This window comes from Chenopodium album, chromosome 10 (assembly GCF_948465745.1).
Source record: "Chenopodium album chromosome 10, dcCheAlbu1.1, whole genome shotgun sequence".
In the NCBI taxonomy this organism is placed as follows: Eukaryota; Viridiplantae; Streptophyta; class Magnoliopsida; order Caryophyllales; family Amaranthaceae; genus Chenopodium; species Chenopodium album.
The window spans coordinates 2,489,066-2,513,236 of record NC_137843.1 but is presented as its reverse complement, the minus strand read 5'-3'; the positions used below and the strand labels follow the sequence as shown (position 1 = coordinate 2,513,236).

General features: G+C 34.2%; 4 protein-coding genes, 1 non-coding gene and 1 pseudogene across 5 annotated transcripts; 4 read left to right on the top strand and 2 right to left on the bottom strand.

Annotated features, from left to right (window-relative positions):
• The first annotated feature begins 822 nt into the window (after nucleotides 1-822).
• On the top strand, nucleotides 823-3,827 carry LOC145561925 (uncharacterized). The gene is made up of 4 exons (XM_081622058.1): nucleotides 823-1,508; nucleotides 2,229-2,595; nucleotides 2,999-3,080; nucleotides 3,440-3,827. Exons 1-4 carry the CDS (start codon nucleotides 881-883, stop codon nucleotides 3,656-3,658), a joined length of 1,296 nt encoding a protein of 431 aa, XP_081478184.1. The 5' UTR covers nucleotides 823-880; the 3' UTR covers nucleotides 3,659-3,827.
• Nucleotides 3,828-4,502: 675 nt separating this feature from the next.
• On the top strand, nucleotides 4,503-12,387 carry LOC145561931 (uncharacterized). Its single transcript, XM_081622065.1, has 14 exons — nucleotides 4,503-4,687; nucleotides 4,948-5,140; nucleotides 5,251-5,340; nucleotides 6,367-6,432; nucleotides 6,584-6,649; nucleotides 6,733-6,821; nucleotides 6,982-7,027; nucleotides 7,124-7,178; nucleotides 7,853-7,929; nucleotides 10,593-10,773; nucleotides 10,874-10,998; nucleotides 11,079-11,183; nucleotides 11,621-11,761; nucleotides 12,057-12,387. Exons 2-14 carry the CDS (start codon nucleotides 5,123-5,125, stop codon nucleotides 12,129-12,131), a joined length of 1,134 nt encoding a protein of 377 aa, XP_081478191.1. The 5' UTR covers nucleotides 4,503-4,687; nucleotides 4,948-5,122; the 3' UTR covers nucleotides 12,132-12,387.
• Nucleotides 12,388-12,649: 262 nt separating this feature from the next.
• Nucleotides 12,650-15,206, bottom strand: LOC145561930 (triacylglycerol lipase OBL1-like). The gene is made up of 5 exons (XM_081622064.1): nucleotides 14,963-15,206; nucleotides 14,469-14,665; nucleotides 14,314-14,347; nucleotides 13,546-14,177; nucleotides 12,650-13,057 (listed from the first exon to the last, which is right to left on the bottom strand). The coding sequence occupies exons 1-5, from the start codon at nucleotides 15,108-15,110 to the stop codon at nucleotides 12,746-12,748; spliced, it is 1,323 nt and encodes a 440-aa protein (XP_081478190.1). The 5' UTR covers nucleotides 15,111-15,206; the 3' UTR covers nucleotides 12,650-12,745.
• A 1,285-nt stretch (nucleotides 15,207-16,491) lies between these two features.
• On the top strand, nucleotides 16,492-16,564 carry TRNAR-UCU (transfer RNA arginine (anticodon UCU)). The gene has a single exon. It is a non-coding gene; the product is annotated as a tRNA-Arg (tRNA).
• A 1,006-nt stretch (nucleotides 16,565-17,570) lies between these two features.
• On the top strand, nucleotides 17,571-18,020 carry LOC145563089 (protein RALF-like 34). Its single transcript, XM_081623501.1, has one exon. The coding sequence runs from the start codon at nucleotides 17,618-17,620 to the stop codon at nucleotides 18,014-18,016; it is 399 nt and encodes a 132-aa protein (XP_081479627.1). The 5' UTR covers nucleotides 17,571-17,617; the 3' UTR covers nucleotides 18,017-18,020.
• A 2,127-nt stretch (nucleotides 18,021-20,147) lies between these two features.
• On the bottom strand, nucleotides 20,148-21,119 carry LOC145563088 (glucuronoxylan 4-O-methyltransferase 3 pseudogene; annotated as a pseudogene).
• Nucleotides 21,120-24,171: the final 3,052 nt, after the last annotated feature.

Genomic DNA, 24,171 nt, shown 5'->3' with positions numbered 1-24,171 from the left:
AAGCTCAACAATCAAGCAAAGGACCAACACAAGAAGAGTGTAATATCCTAATGATTCGCGGCTTTATGTATTTTGTTTGGTTAGTAGGTTGAGTAGTAGTTTTTAAAGACCACAGTACAGTTGTTTTACTTGCTTACTTTGTGAACTTTTGTTTATGCAAATTATTACTACCGATGTCAAAAAGAAAAAACATAAAAAAGAACATATTCGGTAGGTGTATATCATTATAATTTAAGAGAATAAAATAAATATGAAAATTATTGGAGTTCAAATTATTGATACTTGATTAAAATAATTTATTAAAATTTCATGAACATCTAATAACTTATCATTGCTCTTCTCATTTGTCTCAATAGTGTTTCGAATTTCAAAAACACAATTATGCTAAATCAAGGATATAGTCATTTAGTAAGTAGTAGTACCTCAAAGGGATCCAAGAATGTCTATAATAATGATATGGGGGAAATTTAGACACATTCGATCTAATAAATATATACTGCAATTCCTACTTAATCCTAGTGTTTATTTTTAGAACAACCAAGCATGTGGAAAAATTCAATTATTGCTTTGTTCACACCCTATAATACATATAAAAACATACATACAGCTAGCTATTTTGCTAATATATATTCGTTCACATAATAAGAAATTTCCAAATATTATTTCACTATCACCCAACTTGTAACTTTGAATTTAGACAAAAACATGGACCGACTCCCATCGGTCTGTCCAATCGTTAATACATATACAACCTTACAATAAGAAAGACAACACCAAAATATAAACACTACCTTAACCAAATAAATCAAACAAACTCAGCAATTGAGCTAGCAACAATGAGAGGCTAAAAGCAAATTTATTGTTACACTACACACTAGCAATGGCTAATAGCAAGCTTATGTCTTCTCGTACTTATTCGGGGACGTTTCCTAGTCCGGAAACGCCCCCGTGTGGTGAGGATGATGACCCGAGTATTGGGATCCCGAAAGGCTGGAGCTCGGAACGAGTTCCGAGCTCTAGCTATCGTAGCCGCAGGTACATAGCGGCAGCAGCATTAATGCCTTTTAGTAGTGGTAGGACGTTGCCTTCTAAATGGGAGGATGCCGAGAGGTGGATTTGTAGTCCTGTTAGTTTAGGAAATGTTTCAACTAATAGTAATTATTGCTATTATGGGGGTGGGCCTGGAGCCGGGTCTAGGACGGGTGTCCATCTTACACATCACCAAAGACGGGCAAAATCCAAGAGTGGCCCGTTGGGCCCAATCGGGCCTGAATATTATGGTGGTGGGTATAATAGCTTCTCCCCTGTGTTGGGGGTAGGAGTTATTAATGGTGGTAGATGGAGGAATTCGCTTACGATTGAGCCTTCGGGCTTGACCTCGGCCCGGTTTGAAGAAAGATTGCCTATCGAAGGCGGTGGTGTGAGTGAAGAAGCCCGGAGGTCATGCCCCGGGCATGATGCCACTCATTGGTTGGACTCGTGGAGCGGGCCGCCTAGTCCTACCCAAGGTAATCCCTTATTCATGTACAAGTATGAAAGCAATTTTATTGATCAATTTTTAGTAAGGTGCATAGTAGCAAACTAGCAAAACTAGCATTGTAGCAATCTATATATGTAACATAGTGCGTACTCGCAGTTAGTGTACTACACTACTGTACTACACTATCCAATTTCAAAGTTTTAGGGGAGTTAAGGGAAGAAACGAAAGTGACTAAAGATATTATTGGGAAATTGGGCACACTCTTGGCTTGGGGTAAGTTAATTAAGGCTAGCAATTAAGTCTTATTGATTTAGGTTTTTGAGAGGTACATATGACCAAACACCCATGTTAAGCTTAAATAAATCATTGTTATTTAGATAACACTTGTGAGTTGTGAGAGGAATATAATATAGGAATAAACATAAACTTATCATAATGTAGTGTTTTTTTGTTCTATCCAATCTCAAAAACTTAAACAAATCAATTTATGTATGTTGTTTTCTTGCTTTTGCACCACTCATTGTTTTCTTTTGTATTGTTATAACACAAAAATACTAATTTCTTAACATGTGCAATAAGAAATGACTGTTGAGTATAGACTTAAAGCAATCTTTTCAATTAGCACACGACTTGAAATTCAAATGATGCATTTCAACCAAAAGTACTAAATTCTTTTCAAAGAGATTGACAGCTAATGCATTGTTGAAGTTGCATTTGTGAGTAACAATAAAACATATTTGTTTATTAGATCAAATAGGCGAAGTTGAATTGACTGGTGAACACAATGAGGTTCTAGACAAAAAACTTAAACAAGAAAATGACAATGGTGTACCTGAAGTTGAACGAGCAATTTCAAGAAGAGATATGGCAACTCAAATGTTTCCTGAAAGTCACAGTAATAGTACTTCTGCAATTTCGAGTCCGAAATCTTCAATTTCAAATACGTCTCCTCGTCCATTACTGCATAATGAATCTAAAAGGGATGTCCAAATTCCGGACTTTGAAGTCAGGGATGTACAAGTTGATAAGCAAACAAGTACTTCAAGATCTTACCATGACAGAGACAATTACTTGAATTCCAGTACATGCGTAGAGGTTGACAACAAAATTTCCAAGTATGAATTTTCACCTTATCTATTCATCATGCTTAATTCAATGTGTTACCATACATCTTATACCACTCCAAACTGATTTTTTTCGCTCAAGTATCAAGTATCCTAAGCTACATTTTTGTGAATCTTATTGAATTGAATTGATCATCGTTGATTAATATTAATTTGCAAACCCAATTTAAATCTAGCGCTCAAATTCGCGTTAACCTATGTATTCTAGAGATTGAATTGTGTCATCACTCTCTTTGGACTCTTAAAACATTAGAAAAAAAAATATATTATATTTAATAAATCTGGAGAATAAGTTGGTTATTGTTATTGTGCTTCAAATTCATTTGAATATATTTATTTATAGGCAATAAGTACTTTAACAATATTTTTTATGTTGATGGTTATTGTGAAATAGGTTTGAGAGAAAGGAAGCTAGGATAAATGCGTGGGAAAACTTACAAAAAGCCAAAGCTGAGGCAGCTATTCAAAAACTCGAGGTAAATTAGTAATTTCTGCTTGAATATTCTATTTGAATAAATTTATGGAGGGAACAATAAGACACTAACTAAGCTATAACAATTACTTTACACGATATTCTTGTAAAATCATATGGATCATATTCAAATATAGGCAACAAATTAAAGCAATTGCTTGCTTGTAAATGACTTAGAGCGTCGCTCTTCTAATGTTATATTTTCTCTATTCCAATTTAGCTACAACCTACATTGTTTGCACATGGTTTTTTTGGAAATGAAAAAAACAATGAGGAAAATAATGGGTCAGTGTAAGTAAGACCTAAATAGTAGGTTTTAACCTTAGCTTGGAACAAAACTAAATTCTAATGTATATGTTGCAGGAGAAGTTGGAAAAGAAAAGAGTGTCATCAATGGATAAGATCATGCGAAAATTACAAAGAGCTGAAATCAAAGCAAAGAAGATGAGAAACATAATATCTGCTGATGATGATTATATTGAAAGTCAAGCTATTTCGAAAACTTCTAAAATTCCTTCGTTTTGTAGAATGATTCGATTGAATTCATCAACTAAAAATTGTGCTACTTGTCACCCGTTTTAAAGTTTATGTAAATTGAATGCTACCCATTCAATATGTCTGCTACGTGTTTACACTTGTAAACGGACTTTAGCTTGTAATGGTCCAGTAGTAGCTTAGAGCTTTAGACCTTGTACATTAAGCATATATATTTGCACATAAACCTATAATATAAACTTCGTATTTAGCATGACTTGCAAGATAGAAATTTTTACTCATTAATGCTCTTCAATATTAGCAAATGAGTGAAATTGTACTCATATATACTTCATAACTAGGGTAGAGAACAACACCTAAGACTTTGTATTACATAATGGAATAGACTAATCCATAGTAAAAAGATGAAAACATATAGAATATTAGAATGTGACCTACAACAACACAAAACTTGGTCTAGATAAATAAAGGTGATAAATGGTTCAATTGGACTCGATTTTTGCCAAATATTGCGCCATTGTGGCATTATGTTTCATTATAAATATTTTGCTGCATCCACCAAACATTTTTAATATTATAAAATTTAAATTATGTTTAAATGCATCATGTTCGTTCAATATTCAAGTTAGACCGTCCTTAAACATCAGAAAATTTTCTTGCACAAAACTAGCCTTATGCTCCCTATGAGTCTAAAACTGCACGGACCGAGCACATATTGATCACCTCAAAGCTAAGTTAGCAAAATCGAGTATTTACCGAACTTAAGATAGTCCGAGTTATTTTTAATTAATTTTTTTTTTCTTTTTACCATAATAAAGAGAATTTATTACGAGTAATTAACTAACTATTAATTACATTATCGCGCATATAAATAAGATGGTTATTTTCTTTTTTTTTTTAAAAAAAGGTTATATATATATAGAAGAGCTCCAAAAAATTATCCGTAAAAGGGTTACGATACGCACTTCGCCGGTGTTAATTGGGTGATTCAATCAGAGCGCCGCGAGCTTACGAACGAAAGGGGGATTAAGTTTAGAGACCGCAGTAGAGGGAGAAGAGAGGGGAAGAGAGAGAATTTCTGCGCTAGGGTTTTCAATATTCCCTGTTATTCCAAAGGTAACACTTAGGCGTTTTCGATTAATCTAATCTTCTTGTTTCTGATTGTTTTTAATCTTTCTAAATTTAATTTTTGTGGATTTATTCCTCAATTGATTGATTAATTTGATAAATTTTGAGTGATGAATTGAAATTTCTTCAAACATTTTTCTGGAAAAAAATTTGGGTGAATTTTTTGGGGTTGAGATAATAATTGATGATGACGACGTCGATGATGATGATGTATGTGTGTGAGAAAGAGGTGCGTTTATCATGTGCAGGCTACGAGTGTGAGAGGGGAGGAAGAGGAGAGAGAGAGGTGAGTCTTCGTGAGCTGAGCGTGAATTCGAGAGAGAGGAAGATTATTTCATTATTCCAGATTGTTTCTTCGCTCCTTTTTGCTTCATTCCAGCCATTTAGGGTTTTTGATTTGCTGCGTTTCGAGCCGTTGTCATCATGGAGAGAAAGCTTGTGGTAAGTGTTTATCAATGGACTATATGTTGCTGTATTATGTTTGGAATGATTGTTGAAGAGTGTTGGTTTTCAAATTTATCTGATTTATCGAATTTGGACGACTTCTTTAGGTACTTGGTATCCCTTGGGACGTCGATACCAATGGGTTGAAGGAGTACATGATTAAATTTGGAGAATTGGAGGACTGCATTGTTATGAAGGTATCAAATTTCTCTGTTTTCTGAAATCGCATTAGTATTTGTTGTATTGTTTAGGGTGTTGTGATTATTCGAGAAGCATGTTGTGGATGATTGGAATATGTGATGTGATTGTGACTTTGATAGAGTATAAAGTTGAGAAATATGAAGTGCATTATGCTTCTACCTAATGTTCTTTATATTATGCACATATTCAGTTGTGTTTCTGGACAGAAAAGTTTGAGATATTAAATTGGGAAGTGGATGGGAAAGAATAAAAGGGAAGAGAACAAGGGTAAGGCGAGGGATGGGGGGAAATGTACCGTAACTTCCTCACAATAAGAATTTACTTTCACACCTTTGACGAACCAGGTTTCTGGAAATAATTATCTTTCAATCAAATACAGCATTATTACGACCTTCTAAAGCAGATTGACTTGTTGGGTTTTCTCAACGCATATGTCAAGCAGTCAATTACTCAATTTACTCAAGGACCTGTATTTTAATTACATTTGATGATGAAATTCTAGAGTATAGACTTCTATACTTGTTTTTCTTAATTTTTATCATATCTAGCTAATAAATTCTGATCATTAGTCATCAGCTAATTGTTAAATATGTCCATTGTGCTGTACGGAGTATAACTATCTTCACAATCATTATTATTTTTCTGTGTGAGCTACTAAGCTTGATCACTGTTGGAATTCTTTATTTTCCACTGGAAGATTTTTAATGCTGCGTGGTTTGAAAGACTTCATATTGGTAATCTGGCTGTCTTCTTAGGAATCCTTGTTTTTGAAAATGACTGATTAGATTTTTGCAATTGCCTTTTCAATGCTTGGCACATTATAGGCTGTTGCTGTGTAATCTATAACTATCCCTCATTTCTCCCCCTGTTTTTATCTTTTAACGTATGACAATTTAGGAGTGAGAGAATGAGTTGCACACTTGCACCTGACTCTTCCTATACGTTGTTATTACATCTGTAATTTTGTTGGTTTTTGTTTGCATGCTACTGAATGGATTCTTCTGCATTCTCTCGTGTTTTAGGAGCGTAATTCTGGCAGATCACGTGGTTTCGGCTATGTCACTTTCACTTCTGATGATGATGCTAAGGTAGAGTAGCTTTATAATCTTAGAATTCCTTATGCATAAAAACTGCCTTTATATTCTTATGGGATTCATTCTTAATCTGGTTCATCTTTAGCACTTTTTTTTTTCTCTTTGTTCGGAATAACTGATATGGCCTGCTCTTTTCTGGGTTTAGAAAGCACTATCAAGTGAACATCACCTTGGAAACAGAGTGCTGGAAGTAAAAGTGGCAACACCAAAGGTGTTTTTCTCTTGGCATTTATTGTTTTATCTTCCTTTTCGTTGGTCAAGTTGTCCTTCTACTGATTATGGAGTTAATTGCAGGAAGAAATGATGAGATCATCTTCGAAAAAGATAACCAGGATATTTGTTGCAAGAATTGCACCATCTGTTACTGAATCTACTTTCCGGAGGTGAATATTATTAAGCCTGAGTTGAAAGTAGAATCAATTCTCATGAATACTTTCATGCTTTCTAAATTTTTATATTTTTTATTTTTTATTTTGAAACCAGTTCACTCATATATATTGGTTTTCTGACTTTACCTCTTTTCCCCATTTTCCTTCCTTTCAGCCATTTTGAGAAATATGGAGAGATCACTGATCTTTACATGCCTAAAGTAAGTTTATAGAGTTAATCTTTAATACTTTTTATGTACTAAGACACTACTTAACCTCTTTTTTTCTTTTTTTTTTTTTTTTTTGGAAATGTTTAGGATCCCACCACAAAAGGCCATCGTGGAATTGGGTTTATTACCTTTGCTAGTTCAGGTAATCAAATCAATTTTAACTGTTCCTTCTCATAAATTTGTTCATTTCGTTTTTTACATTTTTTTTTTTTTTTTGCTTGACCATCTTGGTACGATGCTATATTAGACTAAGATTTAGTGGGTTTGTCATTGCATTATTTAACTTTTTCAAGTTAAAACTTTGTGCTAGTAAAGTTTATCAAATTTCTTGAAGTGGTTTTACGTTAAATGTCTTATATTTTTTTGGATTCTTCTGGATTTAGCAAATTTATCCAAGTGGTTTTAGCAAGTTAATTCTTCAGGATTTGTCGAATCGTTGACTTACACTTTGGTCAATAACATGTACTTGAAGGAATAAGCTATGATTTGGGATGAAACATGAATCTTCTTGAAGAATCAAATGTAGTTGTAGGGCCATATTTTTTTTTTTTTTTGGTGTCACTTTAAAGCAGTGATGATAATGATATCATCTTGCTGTAATGATGCATTTTGAAACCAAATTATAGAATTGCTAGAATTTTAAGGTATCTGTGTTGAGTTGTTTGTTGCAAGTTAAGGTAGCATGTAAATGATGTAATCAAGAAATATCAATCATAGAATTTGCGTGGGAAATATAAGTTGATAATTTTTTGGAATAAAATTTGCTGTTTTTTTTTGACGAATAATGAATTGTGGTAATTGTTCTGCTTGGTGCAGAATCGGTTGACAGCCTGATGAACGATACTCATGAGTTGGGAGGTTCAACAATAGTAGTTGATCGAGCAACACCCAAGGTAATATACACTTGTTTATTAGTTTTTCAATTGATTCTGATCCTTTGGTCTTTGGATTATGATTATCACTTATCAATGAATATCCATGGGTGGTGACCGCTGGGAGAATTAGAATGAGAAAGGGGATGGTTTTAGGTAGGGATGACAACGGGTCGGACTCGGAGCGGATTATGCTAAATCCAACTCCGACCCTACAGGAAGTCATGCTAAATCTGACTCCGACTCCGACATCAGATTCTGAGACTCCGACTCCGATCCAACTTTAATATCTGACCTCCGACTTCGAGTTTTTTTCGGTTATTCAATATACTTTGAGAAAATATCTGTTTGGCTCATGTCATGGGATGTGACGAAGTTTTATACTGGCTGTCACTGGCCTACCGTAACCCTCCTCCTTTTCTTTTGCTTGGCGAACAGCTGCCTTTGCCTTACTCTTAGCCTCCTTATACGCTGCAAAGGTTTCATCACTCCTACATTTTCCTAAGGCTTGATAGCATTCCCTTTTTTGCTTAATTACTGCTTTCACCTCTTCATTCCACCACGAAGTATCTCTCTGTACCGAAGTTCTTCCCCTTACTTCCCCTAAGACCTCTTTGGCCACTCTTAGGAAACAGTTCTTCATTCGTAACCAAGTCATGTCCGGATCCACCTCTCCATCCCAATCCGCTTCTTCAATTACCTTTTCTGTAAAAACCTTAGCTTTTGCATCCCTTAGGGTCCACCATCTTATCCATTTGATAAGACAAATGATGGAGTTTTATAGGGTAAAGAAGAAAGATCTTCATATGGTCTTTATTGATTTAGAGAAGGCATATGACAAGGTGCCAAGAGAGATACTTTGGTGGGCAATGTTGAAGAAAGGTATCCCACGAAGGTATGTAGACCTAGTTAAGGATATGTATCGGGATGTGTCAACAAATGTGAGGACATGCGGAGGGTTGACAAAAGATTTCCCTATTACAATCGGATTGCATCAAGGGTCTGCATTAAGCCCTTTTCTTTTTGCAACGGTTCTAGATGAATTAACTAGACCAATTCAAGATGAGGTTCCATGGTGTATGCTGTTCGCAGATGATATCGTTTTGGTGGATGAGACTAAGGATGGGGTTAATGTCAAGTTGGAGCAATGGAGGCAAAGGTTGGAATCTAGAGGGTTTAAGCTAAGTCGGAGTAAGACTGAATATTTGGTATGTCGTTTTGGCACTCAGAGGGGGACAAGCAATGAAGTGGTGAGTTTGGATGGAAAGGATTTGACCATGAGTGAATGTTTTAAGTACCTAGGGTCGATCATCCAGAAGAATGGTGACATTGATCAAGACGTGACCCACAGGATTAAGTCAGGGTGGCTTAAATGGAGAGCGGCCACGGGAGTGTTATGCGACCGCAGCATTCCCTTAAAGTTGAAGGGAAAATTCTACAGGACTGCCATAAGACCAGTGTTGCTCTATGGTACAGAATGTTGGGCTTCTAAGAAAGAGCATATTAAAAAGATGGAGGTTACGGAAATGCGCATGTTAAGGTGGATGTGTGGAAACACTTTAAGAGATAGAATCAGAAATGAGGTTATTCGCAAGAAAGTAGGTGTGGCGGGCATTGTAGATAAATTAAGGGAAAATCGTCTGCGTTGGTTTGGACATGTAAGACGGAGACCCGAGGGTGCACCGGTGCGAAGAGTGGAAGAGTGGGACCATGGAGGGATTAAACGAGGAAGAGGGAGACCAAAGATGACTTGGTTGGAAGGAGTGAGGAAGGATATGAAGTGCATGGATTTACGTGAGGATGAAGTTTTGGATCGTAAGGGATGGAGGAGAAAGATTTATGTTGATGACTACACGGAATAATCAAATTTGGTTCATGTTAGCCGACCCCACTTTTGGGATTAAGGCTTTGATTGATTGATTGAATATACTTTGAGAAATTGGGCTATTTTGGCCTTTGCAACCCATACCCTCTGCCACCCAACCCTCGCCCAAATCCACGATCCATCAGAGTCGGAGTCGGATAATTCGTTGGAGTTGGACATTTGTTGTATTCGGATTATTTTCTCGGATTTTTTGTAGGATCCGACACTGACCCTCCTCCGACTCGGAGTCGGATTATTTTAATGGATTCGGACTCGGATTACTTTTTTCTCGGATTCGGAGCTGATATTTTTCCTCGGATCGGGGCGGAGTAGGGTCGGATTCAGATAGAATTGCCATCCCTAGTTTTAGGATGATTTGAGTAACTGAAAGACCTGGCTCTATTTGTCACCCCCTTTTCTCTTTCTTTACTCTTTTGTTGGGTTATCCATAATCATGCTCTTAATTCATTAGGTTGTTGAGTCCTATGTTGGAACAGCAATTCCTTACTTCTCTGTTTTTTTGAATGACCGTGCTCTATTTATCACCCTTTTCTCTCTTTTTTTACTCTCCTGCCGGGTTATTCATAATTATGCTCTTAACTCATAAGGCTGTTGAGTCCTATGTTGGAACAGCAATTCCTTACTTCTCCCTTTTTAAAAATGTTTTGTCCATTACCCTTGTCAATGTGTAACTTTTAACTACTAGTATTCTTAAGTTTCATTAGTGCAGAAGTCTAATTAGGTCAAGTAAAAAATAACAGAGGAATATTTTATTACTTCTGCATTTCAACTGACTAGAATTTGTTTAACATTGTTTCAGGATGATGATTTCCGGCCTTATAGCAGAGCTTCTCAAGGTGGCCACGGTGGTCGTGGAGGCCATGGTGGTCCTGGAGGGCCTGGAGGATATGGTGCATACAATGATTACATTAGTGCTGCTACAAGATATGCAGCACTTGGTACTCCTACCTTGTATGATCATCCAGGTTCTCTTTATGGAAGTAAGGCCCCTTTACAGTTTAACCTGTTTCACTATTCTTTTGCATGTTTTTGAACTACTAAGTGAATTTTTTTACAATTATACTTTTATGATAATAATAGGGGAGCCCATTAGAGGAATTGGGAGAAAGATATTTGTTGGAAGGCTTCCCCAGGAAGCAACTGTGGACGATCTTCGCCAGTATTTTGGAAGATTTGGTCGCATTTTGGATGTATACATTCCAAAGGTAAATTTCATTTCCAGCACTGAAGTGATCATTGTTTTCTGGAAAATTAGCTGAGCTAAAGAAATAACTTCTTGGTGTAGGATCCCAAGAGATCCGGGCATCGTGGTTTTGGCTTTGTAACTTTTGCTGAAGATGGTGTTGCCGATAGGGTGGCTAGACGGTCTCATGAAATTTTAGGGCAGCCGGTAAGCAATGGAAACTCTTAAACTACTTTTGCATTGACGTTGTTAGTACATACCAGAGTATGGATCTTGGAATTTTAAGCTTTATACTGCATATAATCTGCTGAGTACACTCCTTGCTAGCTACCTCAAAGTCCTCAATGCCAGTTTCAGTGACATCGAATATCTTAATATTGGATTCTTTTTGTACTTGGATATAGCTTCTCTAGTTTTCTCACACTTAGATTTATTCTTGAGCTACATATTTCCATATTAATTTCTCTCAGTATGTAATTAATTTGATCAAATCTATAACGTTTATTAGCTTTTGAAATCACTACACTTGTTTGTATGTCTTATTTCTCCCTGTCTACCCTAAATGATTATTATTGGCACTAAGGCTGTAAAAGTGTCCAGGTAATTGGAGCATAATAATTTTAACCTTGATTTCTAAATTGCAGGTTGCCATAGATTCAGCTACACCAGTTGACGATGCTGGTCCTAGTGGAAGTCTGCTGATGGACAATCCTGAACCATATGGAGGTTATGGTCCTGTTCGTGGTACTTATGGAAGAATGTATTCCAGCCTGGATTTTGATGATGTGAGTGTGAGATTACTGTTTACCAATATTATCTATGATCCTGGAGCTAACCTCTTTTTTTTTTTTTGACTGGGGGTGAAATTCATTAGTTATATGTGGATTTTGTTGGTTAGCTGCGTTGCATTCCGTCTCTATGATTTGAATATCACACTGTTGTAGTGTTGTTATATTGTCTTTTTACATAATAATGCATATACTGCAGAATGTTATCTTCAAAAGTGTGATCTTGTTTCTTTAGAGAGCGTTTCTGCTCCTAGAATATTTTACTTGTGCTAATGTGTTCTCTTCTGCACAGTGGGGTGGAGGTTATGGCTTCCAGAGCAGTTCAAGGCCTTCCAGAGCAGCAGATTGGAGGTACCGACCATATTGAGAGTGGTGTCCCAAAGACAATGTAAACCTGATAGCTGATAGATTTCTGGGAGGTGGTTCGACCGTTTGTCAAGCAAGTTGAGTTGGTTTGTGAACTTTACAGACTTTTCTAGGAGCATTCAGTTCGGTTCAAGTAGGTACTCCGCAGATGGCATTCTATTAAGATGTTCATTAGGTTTCTGAAGTCACTCTTATGACCTTATCAAATGCTTTTGCTGAATACATATTTATTGAATGGGTTGCTTGTTAGCCGTCTATGTTCTGAAAGCTGCAACTTTGCTGCGATTTGAGCTCTTCTGTGATTTGCAGAGTTGGTCCAAGTTGTTAAGACTCAATGGATTGAAGCAATGTCTTAAATTATACATATGACCAACTAGATTGGCAACAAAAAGGAACGGGGAAGTAGTTTTCTTTTCGTGAACAAGCTCAACCCGTCTCCACATTTTTGTTATCACAACTCGAGGTACTTCAAAAATCGTATGTCAAAGAACACAGAACTAGGACCAAATTAAAAGAATATAGAATTGTCCTCTTTTGGGACTTATTGACATTCAATTATTTAATATACACAAGAGATGAGTACACCCATTAACATAATACACAATAGATATTGAGTCAATGAGGGTAGTATTTGAACAAATCTTGGGAGCCCAACATAGTAGAATTAACATAATCTTGAGGATTATGGTTGATGAAATCTGGACATAAGATGCCAATGTACCTGAGCCCAATAAGAAACCATCCCTCTTTATAATATGGGCCTGCTGTGAGTCCAATTATAAACCCTCTCATCAGCTCCCACTTTGCATTTAATGTTTTTATTATGAAATCCATGAATGACTTAACTATTTCATTCGGCTTTCTCAGAATCTTTATCATAATACTCACTTCCTTTTCATCTTTCTTGATTGCTTCCTCTTCAACTATCTGCATTAAGACATGTAAAATTTCATGTTTATATTAGACATAGTCTACGATTAACTTTTTAGAATTTTTTAATTAAGGGAGTTTAGGATGATATAACACTTTCTACAACTTTAATATATACAAGAGTAATTGGAATCAACTATTCATTAAAAATTACATGTGCAAAAACCTTTTTTGTCATAAGATCTTCAAAGTTAATGAATCATCATGACTCTTAAGATTTTATAAAATTATTTTTCTAGCATCCTTAAATTGCAATAATTGGAGTTTAATCAACTTCTTATAATACTAAATAAATTTTAATCAACTTCTTATAATACTAAATAAATTCTAAGCTAGCAATAAAACTTATTATTTGAATGGACTTTATCAACTCTTTATAATTCATACAGATAATAAAAAATGATCGAAGTTATACATTGACATACATAATTTTTTTTAAAATAAAAATCTACTCGGTAAGATTAAGAGAGAAAACGTATGCATACCTTTCCACAATAGAAGCTGTTAAAGTGGATGGATGTCCCAAAGTGCTTGAATTTCATCCAGGCATTGTCAAAGGGAAGCCTAGGCACAATATCATACCCATAAACAATCCTATAATACTTAATATTAAACTCTCTTAATTTCTTTTTCATAAATTTCCCAAATTCAGCATTTCCAACTCTTGGTTGACCAAAAGTATAAACAGCCTCCATTCTCTCTAATAATTCAACTTCTCCATGATAAGCCAATATTGCTGGAAATAATATTGCAAGAGCACCCCCTAAACTGTGACCAGTCACAATAAATTTTGCCCTTTTATTTTCTGCCATAATTTCTTTTAATGTATCTCTAATGACATAATAAGCTATAGGTTTTTCAGGGTCTTGCTCAATTTGGTTATTAGGAAAATCACATTTATAATCTTCATCTAATAAACTAAATACCCTTAGACCCAAGGCTATCATGAAACCCCTATGAGTTCTTCCCATTCCATCGATATGACACCATGAGTAATCGAAGTCGGTGCACCAATCATATGCATCTGTGGTTCCTCTGAATGCTACAATGAATTTATCATCTTCTGCATTTCCCTCGCGCATTATGAATGCTTCAGTTGTTTTTGCCTTTAGATTTTCTGTAAACATACACCAAGTTTAATTTAATTTTACTATAATTAAATTTGATTTCTAGATAGTTTATAAAAAAAAAGGTGTTCATTACGTATGATATATGTAATATGTTGCATATACAACATTCATCGACCGTCTTACCATTGTAACACTTGTAGAATTTCACAAACTCCATCTGCATGAGCATGAAAAAACCATGCCACAATTCAGCATAATATAAATATAAATAATTTTCTTCAAAAAAAATATAAATAATAATTATTTCATCTATCTAGCTAGTACTCGGTTAAACTCACATTCCAATGACGAGAAACAACTTTGTTAATAAAAAGTTCATTTTCATAGGCTATTTTAGCTGCCATCATTGAAAGTGCGGGATAATATCTTGCATCTCCACGCTTAATGTCTTTGTTGAGATCCATTCTAGTGTCAATATGTCCAATGACAGAGAGATAATCTTCGCTTTCTTCATTTATCAACCTTTCCATTTTTCCTGTTTCAAGAACCATATAGTAAATGAGAATTCTATATACTCCGTATAAAACATATATAAATGCACTCAATATGATTATATGTATTCCTTCATTTAAATTAATTTTAGGATGTTCTGAGAAGAATTATGGGGTTAAAATCTCAAATTAATATGCTGTTACTAAAATATTGTCATGACAAGTAGTTGATGTGTAAATACTAAACATTATCTTTGTAAAAATAAGCCATATCCTTGACAATAAAAAGAAAAAATATAGTGTGAAAATTAACCCAAAACAAGGTGAACATAATTGCGTACTTCGAAATACATTGCCATTGAAGATTTTTTCAAACACTGACCCAAACATCTGTATCAAAACTGCGATGAATATAAGAATTAATTGAGTCAGGAAAGAGAAAGCTCTCATCAGCATATGGAAGTATTTGTTCTCTTTGTCGTCCTCCATAATATGACCGGCTTAGAAAAATTATAATGAAGTATAAAATGTATTTTTTACGAGGAAACTACTTAAGAAATTGAAGAAAAGGGAGAGGATCAAATATTTTCCTTCTTCCGTCCACGTACTAGTAATATTATTTGAGATTTAAAGAACATATATGTACTGTATAACCCTAAAATGACAAGTATGATCATATGCTTAGCTACCTTACGTGCATGACGAAAAAAGAAAGGACTGTGTTTTAAGAAAAATGTTACTTAGGGCAAAGTCCTTAGTTTAGAATATTTGCTTACTTGTTTACTTCATTATTCTATGCCCTATGCTGTTTCACGTGTGCTTCTTTCTATACACTTCGTATAAAATGGTCCGTTTCATCTATGGGTTTAAGCACTTCAGCCCAATAATCTTGATATGCATAATATTGATGATTCAAGGCTCCAAGCCCACCTAATTTAAAGGTGTCAAAAATCTACTGAGTAGTTCATTTATTTCATTATTTTAGCCAAAATTAACATGTGTCAATTGAAAAGAAACATAGAAGTACTATGTTAAGTTAGGGGAAAAAGTGTAAAAATTAACTAGATTGATGTTTGGCTAAAAAATCACTCTCACTTGTAAAATACATCCTCTTAAATGACAATGAATTTGCCCAACAAGAATTTCACAATCTATATTTGTAAAACATAATGTAGTGAAAAAAAATATATGAAGGATGTCTCAAAAAGAGGTTCTTGTATAGACTTGGGCTATGTTCAAGACTTAATTTTGTCTATTAATAGGAGTATCTTTTTATAACTTCATAAGTAGTATATATAATAATATCCTAAGAATTTATTACTTGTATATTGTACTACCTCCTTTTACTAGACACCTTTTTTTATTATTACATATGCTTGCCAACACACTATTTTAACGATTTATATCTCTAATTACTAATATGTAAAATTATAAAAAATAAATATTAATGAAATATAAATTAAGAAGATTCAAACTAGATCCCACATGACAATAATATTTTTTATCGTAGCTATAAATCACAAAAGTAGTCAAAGTAAAATTTGTAAATAGCGCAAAAGTCAAATGGTGTTAACTAAAAAAACGAAGAAAGTATATATTAAAGTTTTTTTTTTTGTCAATTTTTTCAAATTTTGACCATAAAAATTAAATAAGAACAATATTTTTGGACGGATGAAGATCCTTTTTTGTTGATATTGTAAACAATATTGTAGTTTTAAAAAGTGATAATAATAGTCCTACCAGTAATTGGCTATTTTAAAGTCACACTCATAATAATACTCCATTAAACTTGTATTGGTTGTTGATCCCCCAATCCCCATTATTTAGTTTTAGACAAATATAAGTAAATATGAAGTCTATTAGCACAGAAGCGCTCGTGGCCTAATGGATAAGGCATTTGACTTCTAATCAAAGGATTGTGGGTTCGAGTCCCACCGAGCGTGTTTTCTATTATTTTCTTTTTTTTTTTTTTTACCCAAATATTAACCTAATACAAGTACTTAATAAGTTCATAGTCTATCTATAATACTTTGTTTTATCTTTCTAACTACATGGACTCAATGAGACGATTTGGTTTATAGTGGGAAAATAATAGCAAAGTGCACCATAACCATTTACCAATATTTTTCTTTTATAGTGCATCACTAATAATATTTTTAATTTTCTATTCCCTATATAACTTAGTAGTATGACACTTTAAAGAATGATGTTTTTAGCAGACGCTTCAAAGTAGTACATTGTTATAAAGAATGCTATATGTAATGCAAATCCGAGTTCTAAGCTTAAACAAGCACGAATTTAAAAGTAAAGCACATGACCTTGCACGAGGCCAGACATGGATCATGCGTTGCTTAGAGCTTAACTTGGTGCCAATTTCACGAGTCAGTCCCTGAACATCGCAACCATAGAAGACCATAGTTTGGTGCCAATTTCACAAAACCTCAGCCTAAGCATGAATTGGTGTACACCCAGTTGACCACCTCACCGCCCCTCTTAATGTAGGCTTCGTACCAACGCCTAATATATCTTTCATTCCCGCATTTAGACCACTCCAACCTCTTTCTACTCGCCTAGTTGACCCAGACAATTATTATTTCATTCATAATTAAGTGCTTATTACTCCTAATTCCCCGTAATTCATCAACTAATTTTGACCAATACTGTATATCATGACACATTAAACGAGGGAATTGAAGATGCTCATCATAATCTATATACCATTGAGATTACTTGTATAATTTAAACACAATAATCAACTTAACCAATCTCTTGCATTAGCACGGGCACAGACTAGTTAGTCCGTAAAGCAAAAACAGAGCGGTAAATAAGGAGAAGGTAGAATTAAACAAGAGAGGGTCCGCAACTCGGCATTCATTATTCCCAGCTGTCTGTTCCCATGTGACTCCTCCCCTCCCCTCCCCTCTTTACATTTCATCCTTTGATAACTTGTCACTTATCACTTCCAACCTCACTCACACCTTCTCTCTCCTCCAAAAATGTCGTCATCTTCCTCAAAACTCCTCCCAATATTCTCTCTCCTCTTCATAATCTCCTACATTACACTCCATGTAGAAGCTCAGATCCACGACATTGGATTCGACTGGGCTTCTTCTTCAGCAATGTCGTCGGCAATGATGTATTCATCAGGAGGAGAAGACCTCGACCTCGACCTCGATCTCGAAGTTGATCTTGATGATGTTGATGTTGAAAGTAGGAGATCTCTTTACTGGAAGAGGAAGGTGTATTATATATCGTATGGTGCACTCTCAGCGAATCGCGTCCCTTGTCCACCTCGCTCTGGTAGGTCTTACTACACTCACAACTGCTTCGCTGCTCATGGCCCTGCTAATCCTTACTCTCGTGGTTGCTCTTGCATTACTCGCTGCCGCCGTTAATTAATTAATTCATCATTATCATTATTAAGTATTTTATTATTATGATGATTTTGTGTTTATTTTAATTAATTAGGTGTTTAATTTGTTTTATGCTTATGGTTTATTTGGAAAGCTTTTGTCCTTTTCTAGTCGTAAAGTCTCTTTCGTGTGATTATTGTTGTAACTGTTGAGCTGGGTGTGGGGTCCTCAATTTACTGGTTGAGGATTGGCTGAAAAAGTTGTATTAATACTTGTATTATTATTTCATAAGTATGGTTGAAAAGAAGGGGAAAAAAAATTAGTACTACTAAAAGCTTTGTAATAATGTTGTGTAAACTTTTGTGTTACACTTTGATGGAATAATGTTAATCTATCCGGTGAGTAGATTACTCATCTATTGTATTATCGGACAACCGGACCTATCAATGTAACAAAAGGAGGGTATCGGAGTTTTGGAATAGAAGTTTACAATAATGTAGAGTAAAGTATGCAATTGGATGTAATCTAATGGGATTCTATTGATTAATTTATGTTATGGAGTACTACGTATCAGATTGTGGTATCACGCGGACTTTCATAATGACGGTGCTTAATTAATTGCATTAACAAATAGAGTGAAGATTCTTGATTGGAATACTCCATCATTAGAGGATTACTCGTGTAAGATTGAATTTTAAAGCACCGATTTGGACACAGAGAAATACAAGAGGTCATAATTATAATACTTGAATCACGTTATTGAAAATTTTGCAAAATGTGTGTGATTCCTTTAGGCATTATAAAAAGGTTGATAGGAAAGCCAAAAGAGATCAACAAATAGTCAAATAATTTACAATAATAGGATCCAGAGGTAATATTTTGTATTTGATGATTTTAATTGAAAGGAGTTTGCATTATTCGAGTAGCAATTGCCAATTGGTGATTGTACTCCTTTTGTCTTGCCAAAATTGCCCCGTTTGACGATACATAAAAAGAAGCATTGAAAAAACTTAGAAAATCTATCGATATCAAATACTGTTAGGTTGGACAAAAACTCCACAAGTGGGCTTGAGCTTGAAAGTCAACTTACTAATCAAATTATTCAAACCCAACATGGGTTTGGACAGGTCCAATGGATCAATTATATAGTCATGCCAGAAAGTAGAAAGGCAATTGAAAAAGCAAGCCCATTTAACAAAATGATTGGACCTTAGTCTTCGGCCCATGTTCTAAGTTAACATGGACCTCAACATGAGTTATTCATACAAAGTAGTAGTATAAGATAGGCCCAAAAGTTGGTAATCTTAGAAAACAGGTTATAATCTCTAATCTGAGGTTCATAAAATCAATGTGATAAATCTGTGCTATTTAGATGATTAAAATGAAAATTAACTGGATTTTAACTACATAAACTTGATGAAAATTTTACCAAAATGTAGTCCATCAATTGTTGCGATTCTCTCCAATAACAAGAAAAGAGTTACATCTCATTAATTTCTAGGCTAGAATTTTTTTATCAATACAATATACAGGTACTCAAGAAATTCTCTATTATATCAGCTTTTGCAAGGTCGAATTTTTGAACCGAGTATTTTTTTAACTACAGAAATTTTCACCCAATGAATTGATGCTGGCATTACATGAAAAATGAGTACTCTCACCAACTTTGGTATCCCTTCAATTACGTTAGTTCTAAGAGTTAGCACTTCCGACAAATTTCAAGGCCCAGTCTTTTACTCAATTACTCCCCTTCCAATTTCCAATTTCCAAATTCCAATATACAACCACGTATCACCTACTGCCTTTAAACTTACACCTTCTATCCAAATTTGTAACAAACGATTAATATGAACAAATCCAACCATGCATGTCTAATTACCCATTATCATCAAGTCATGAATTATAACCATACACGGAGTAAAAATGAGATTTTAGCCTAGTAGCAATGACTAAAGCCTAATATAAAAATGCGATTATATCATATTGCATATTTTTAAATTTCGCCTTCCATATTTATAATTCATGATGTAAATGTAGGTATGTCATTGTGGCTTAACTAGACTTAAAAAGACACAAAACAAAAGTAACGAACTGATCAATTAACAAATACCAAGTAGTATGGAGAATATGAGAATTTATTAATTAAGGTAGTATATAAGAGAATTATTAAAGAGAGAAAATAATTAATCTAATCAGAAGTTGGTTTAGGAGGAGGGCAAAAAGGCCTACCAAGACGAGCCTTATGACTAGGTATAGTAAAATGCCTTAACCTCCCTTGTTGTTCTACCATATACCCTTGACACAAAAATTCCATTGAGAATTTATCCTCTACAACACGATCCACATCATGAACAAACACATCAGTTTCACCTTCTTCTCTATTCCTCCCCATCAAACCCGCCGTATAAATCGCGCTCATCCTACCGGGCGCCTCATCGTGGTAACCTGTGGGCGCATCCACCATAATCAAATCCCACTCTACTTCGTATATCTCTTTTGGCAAACCCTTCAATGCTAAGTTACACTTGCTTTCCCTAGGATCGACCACACTCGAACACTCCTCCGCCTCCTTTGCTGACGTCATTAGTGTATCGGAGTGACGTACTTTGGTGTCATACGTGGCGAGGTAGGATTCGAGGGTTGGGAACTTCTCCTTAATTTGACGGATCCATCCCTCGTTTTCCTCCAAAAAGACGGTTCTACCCCCGTGGTTTAATGAGGCCCACATTGGGCTGTCGTAGCCCAGCCCGAAGACGAGGAAATTCGACGGGGATTTGCGACGGAGAACGCGGTCGGTGACGGAGATTTCTTTGGCGGTTTGTTGGGGAGTTATGTTGGATGTTGCGTAGTGGATGATTGCGTCGGATAATGATGGTGGGATTTTGGTACAACTTGAAGGGCACTTCTGGGATTTCACGTACGAAATTAAGGTTTGATTGGTGGAGTTATCTGATGAAGAAGAGAAAGATGAACGTACAGTTAGAAAAACTAAGCAAAAGAAGAGGAAACAGAAGATTGTTAACTTCAATTTTGTTGGAGATAGAATTTTTGAATGAATTGTTGAGTTTGAGCCTCTCATTTTTGTAATTAATAGATTTGGGTGAGAATGAATTGGGAAAAAATTGTGAGGAAATTTGGAATAAAATTTGAAATTAACTTGGGATTGTTGAAAATGAGGGAGTATAAAAAAAGAGAGGGGCTGTTTGGTGAAGACTGTTGCTGTTGAGAGCAGGAATTGAGGAGTTGATCATTTGCTGGTGGACCCTTGTCTTTTCTATGTTTTACGTTACTTAATCATAACTTTTCCTTGTTTAATGTTGTTATTACACTTTATTAGGTCCCAAACTAATCCAAGTAATTTAGTACTACCTCTGTTTAATGTTATGTGTAACTTTAAAATATTTTATATCTCACAATAATACCCCAAAGTTGCACATAATATTTAACGGAGGTAGTATATATTTAAAGACATTAAAGTCAAACTTTATACGAGTTAAGCTTTAAATTTTAACCTATAATCAAAAACATACTTTAAGTACTGAGTAGGCTAATTTGTATCTTAATAGAAGCATATTACAAAATACTGTAGTAGTATATGATATGATTTATGAAACGAGACGTTAATACTCTAGTTTGTTTATAGACAGAGTAACTTATTTATGTGCTTTGTTATCTTATAAATAAAGGCGATTACATGTGACTTTACTCATAGAGTTTTTGACTCAAATTTGTCAAAGTACATTGAACATCAAGGTCATAATCAGATTACCAACCACTTAAAAGCATCTTAGGTAAAATCACTTGGACACAAAAGTAACAAGTGATATAAGAAATTATGAGTAACGTGCGTCACTAATTGCGGGTAAATTTTCTAGTAATAATAATAATAATATTACCTATATTCTTTAATTTTCTATTTCTTTACTCACTATCTATATATGAAATGATGGATGGGAAAAAAGAGAAAATTAAATACTCATTTATACATCATTAAAATTACAATAAGAAAAAAAAAATCCATTGAAGATGTCACAAATTAATGTAAGTGAGAATAACAAATAAATATTGAGACCTTACCTATTAATTAAGGGAAGATAAAAGGCAAATATAAATATCAAAAGGCTTTATGACCTAACTAATAAAAAAAAAGGAAGGGGTAAGATCTATTTGTTTCTGTGTAATCTTAAATATTGCGGAATCATGATGATTGTGTTCGATCTCTTGATTATTATGTATTTATAATATTTATGTGATCTGATCTTAATTCACTATCTAATGTTTCAGAGTATATCAAAAATCACATGAAATTATTGAAATGAGTTATCCATAATAAATTCAAACATATTAACCCAATATTAAATGGAGCTTCAATTTTTAATAACAAATTAAGAATTTGTTCTGTTTACCTTATTTATATTTACTTATTTCATAAGGCATTATAAGTACAAAAGGCATAATAAGTTCAAATAAGTTTGATTAGGTTTAAGAAAAAAATATACATAGTATGTTTAGATTCAATAAGATAATTTCAAATAAGTTAAAAACATATAAACACCCAAAATTTACGAAGGCAATGGAAGGTTTAAAGTTTAAAGAACGATGTTATAGTTTGATTATTTGGTGTATGCTAGATGCTTTGACACTACAAGTTTGGCATTCTTCAAAATGAAACCAAACAAAATGGAAGATTCTCAAGGTTATGGACGTGGCATTAGTCAGAGCAAGAGCAGAAAGGGAATTTTCTTGCCCAACAATCTAAGTTGACTAACCAACCTTCAATCATTTTTCAATATTTTTCATGCAACATTATAAGTATTTATAATCTAAAAGTAACAGCCGTCTCATTAGGCTTTTTTTAAAAATAAATAAATATTGCAACAAATTTCTCCAATTGAATTTGAATGACTTATTAAAAAATTGCAGGTTACTTTCGTAAACTTAGTCTATTAGCCACAACAAAAACCCTTAAAATTCCAAGTAGCACATTGATATATTACAAAGAACTTGTATTATGTTAACTAGCTATTGGACCCGTTCTACGCACGGGTTATGCTTAAATTATAAATTTATTTGAAACTTTACAAATTATCTTGTCACCAAAAAAAAAAAAAAAAAAACCCTTTACAAATTATTTGAATGAATTTAGTTTATCGTCTTTTGACATATTATAATATTTTATGAATTAGTGGTAATAGACTAATAGTTGTAGAAAAAATGGCTTAAAATCGTAAAATCATATCTCTATCGCATGATATATTAATCAACAATTTGTATAAAAAACTACTTTGTAAATACCAAACACTTAATATAATTTTACAATTTTTACATCAAATGTGAAGGCATGATATTCTTCTTTAGTCTTTACCAATATATGTCTCTTATATTGCGCTTAATATCTTCAAAATTAAATCCCCATGACACACAAAAAATGTCATCCTATGGAATTTCCATAGTATTCTTGCCACCTCAATATTTTCCTTTTCAATCATCATCCTCATTGTTGTAGAAATTTCACATAGAATTTTGAGAGACGTTTCTCTAATTTTTTTAGTTTTTGAAACTTAATGAGTGTGAAAATATCTTTATTGAAAATTTGTATTTATATAAGAAGAGGGGGAAGATAAGGGGTCAAATTAAAGAAATGAATTATGAATGTGAATAAATTGAATTGATAGATGGAATAATGAGAAGAGGAGAAGGTTTAGGAAATTTAATTTGTTATTGAATTAAAATAAAGATTACAAAATATAAAAGTAATGAGAAATAAAGGGGGAGATGAAGAGAGAATTTCTTTGAAAACATAAGAAGGGAGAATGAATAAAGAAAGATGAGAAAGAATGATGACATGTGTCAATTTTGGTTTGTGTTTTTAAATACTAAGTATAGAAGTATAGATATAGATATAGATATAGATATAGATAGATAGATAGATATATATAGATTTGTTGGTCCATCACCTTTTGACTATTATCGTCTATAAAACAAGACATTAGTATTTAATACGAGTACCAATTTACTTGGAGTGAAGGGTCACAAAATCGAGTCATTTAATCAAATCACCCTTTGAATATTAAAGTTCCTACAGTGATATTGTTCCAAAGGAGTACTGGTATTATTACAACAAGGCTGGCCCTTGGGCCTACCCTCAACCATGAATTGATGAATGGGCCTCTTTTTGTCCGATATCAGGGCCATAT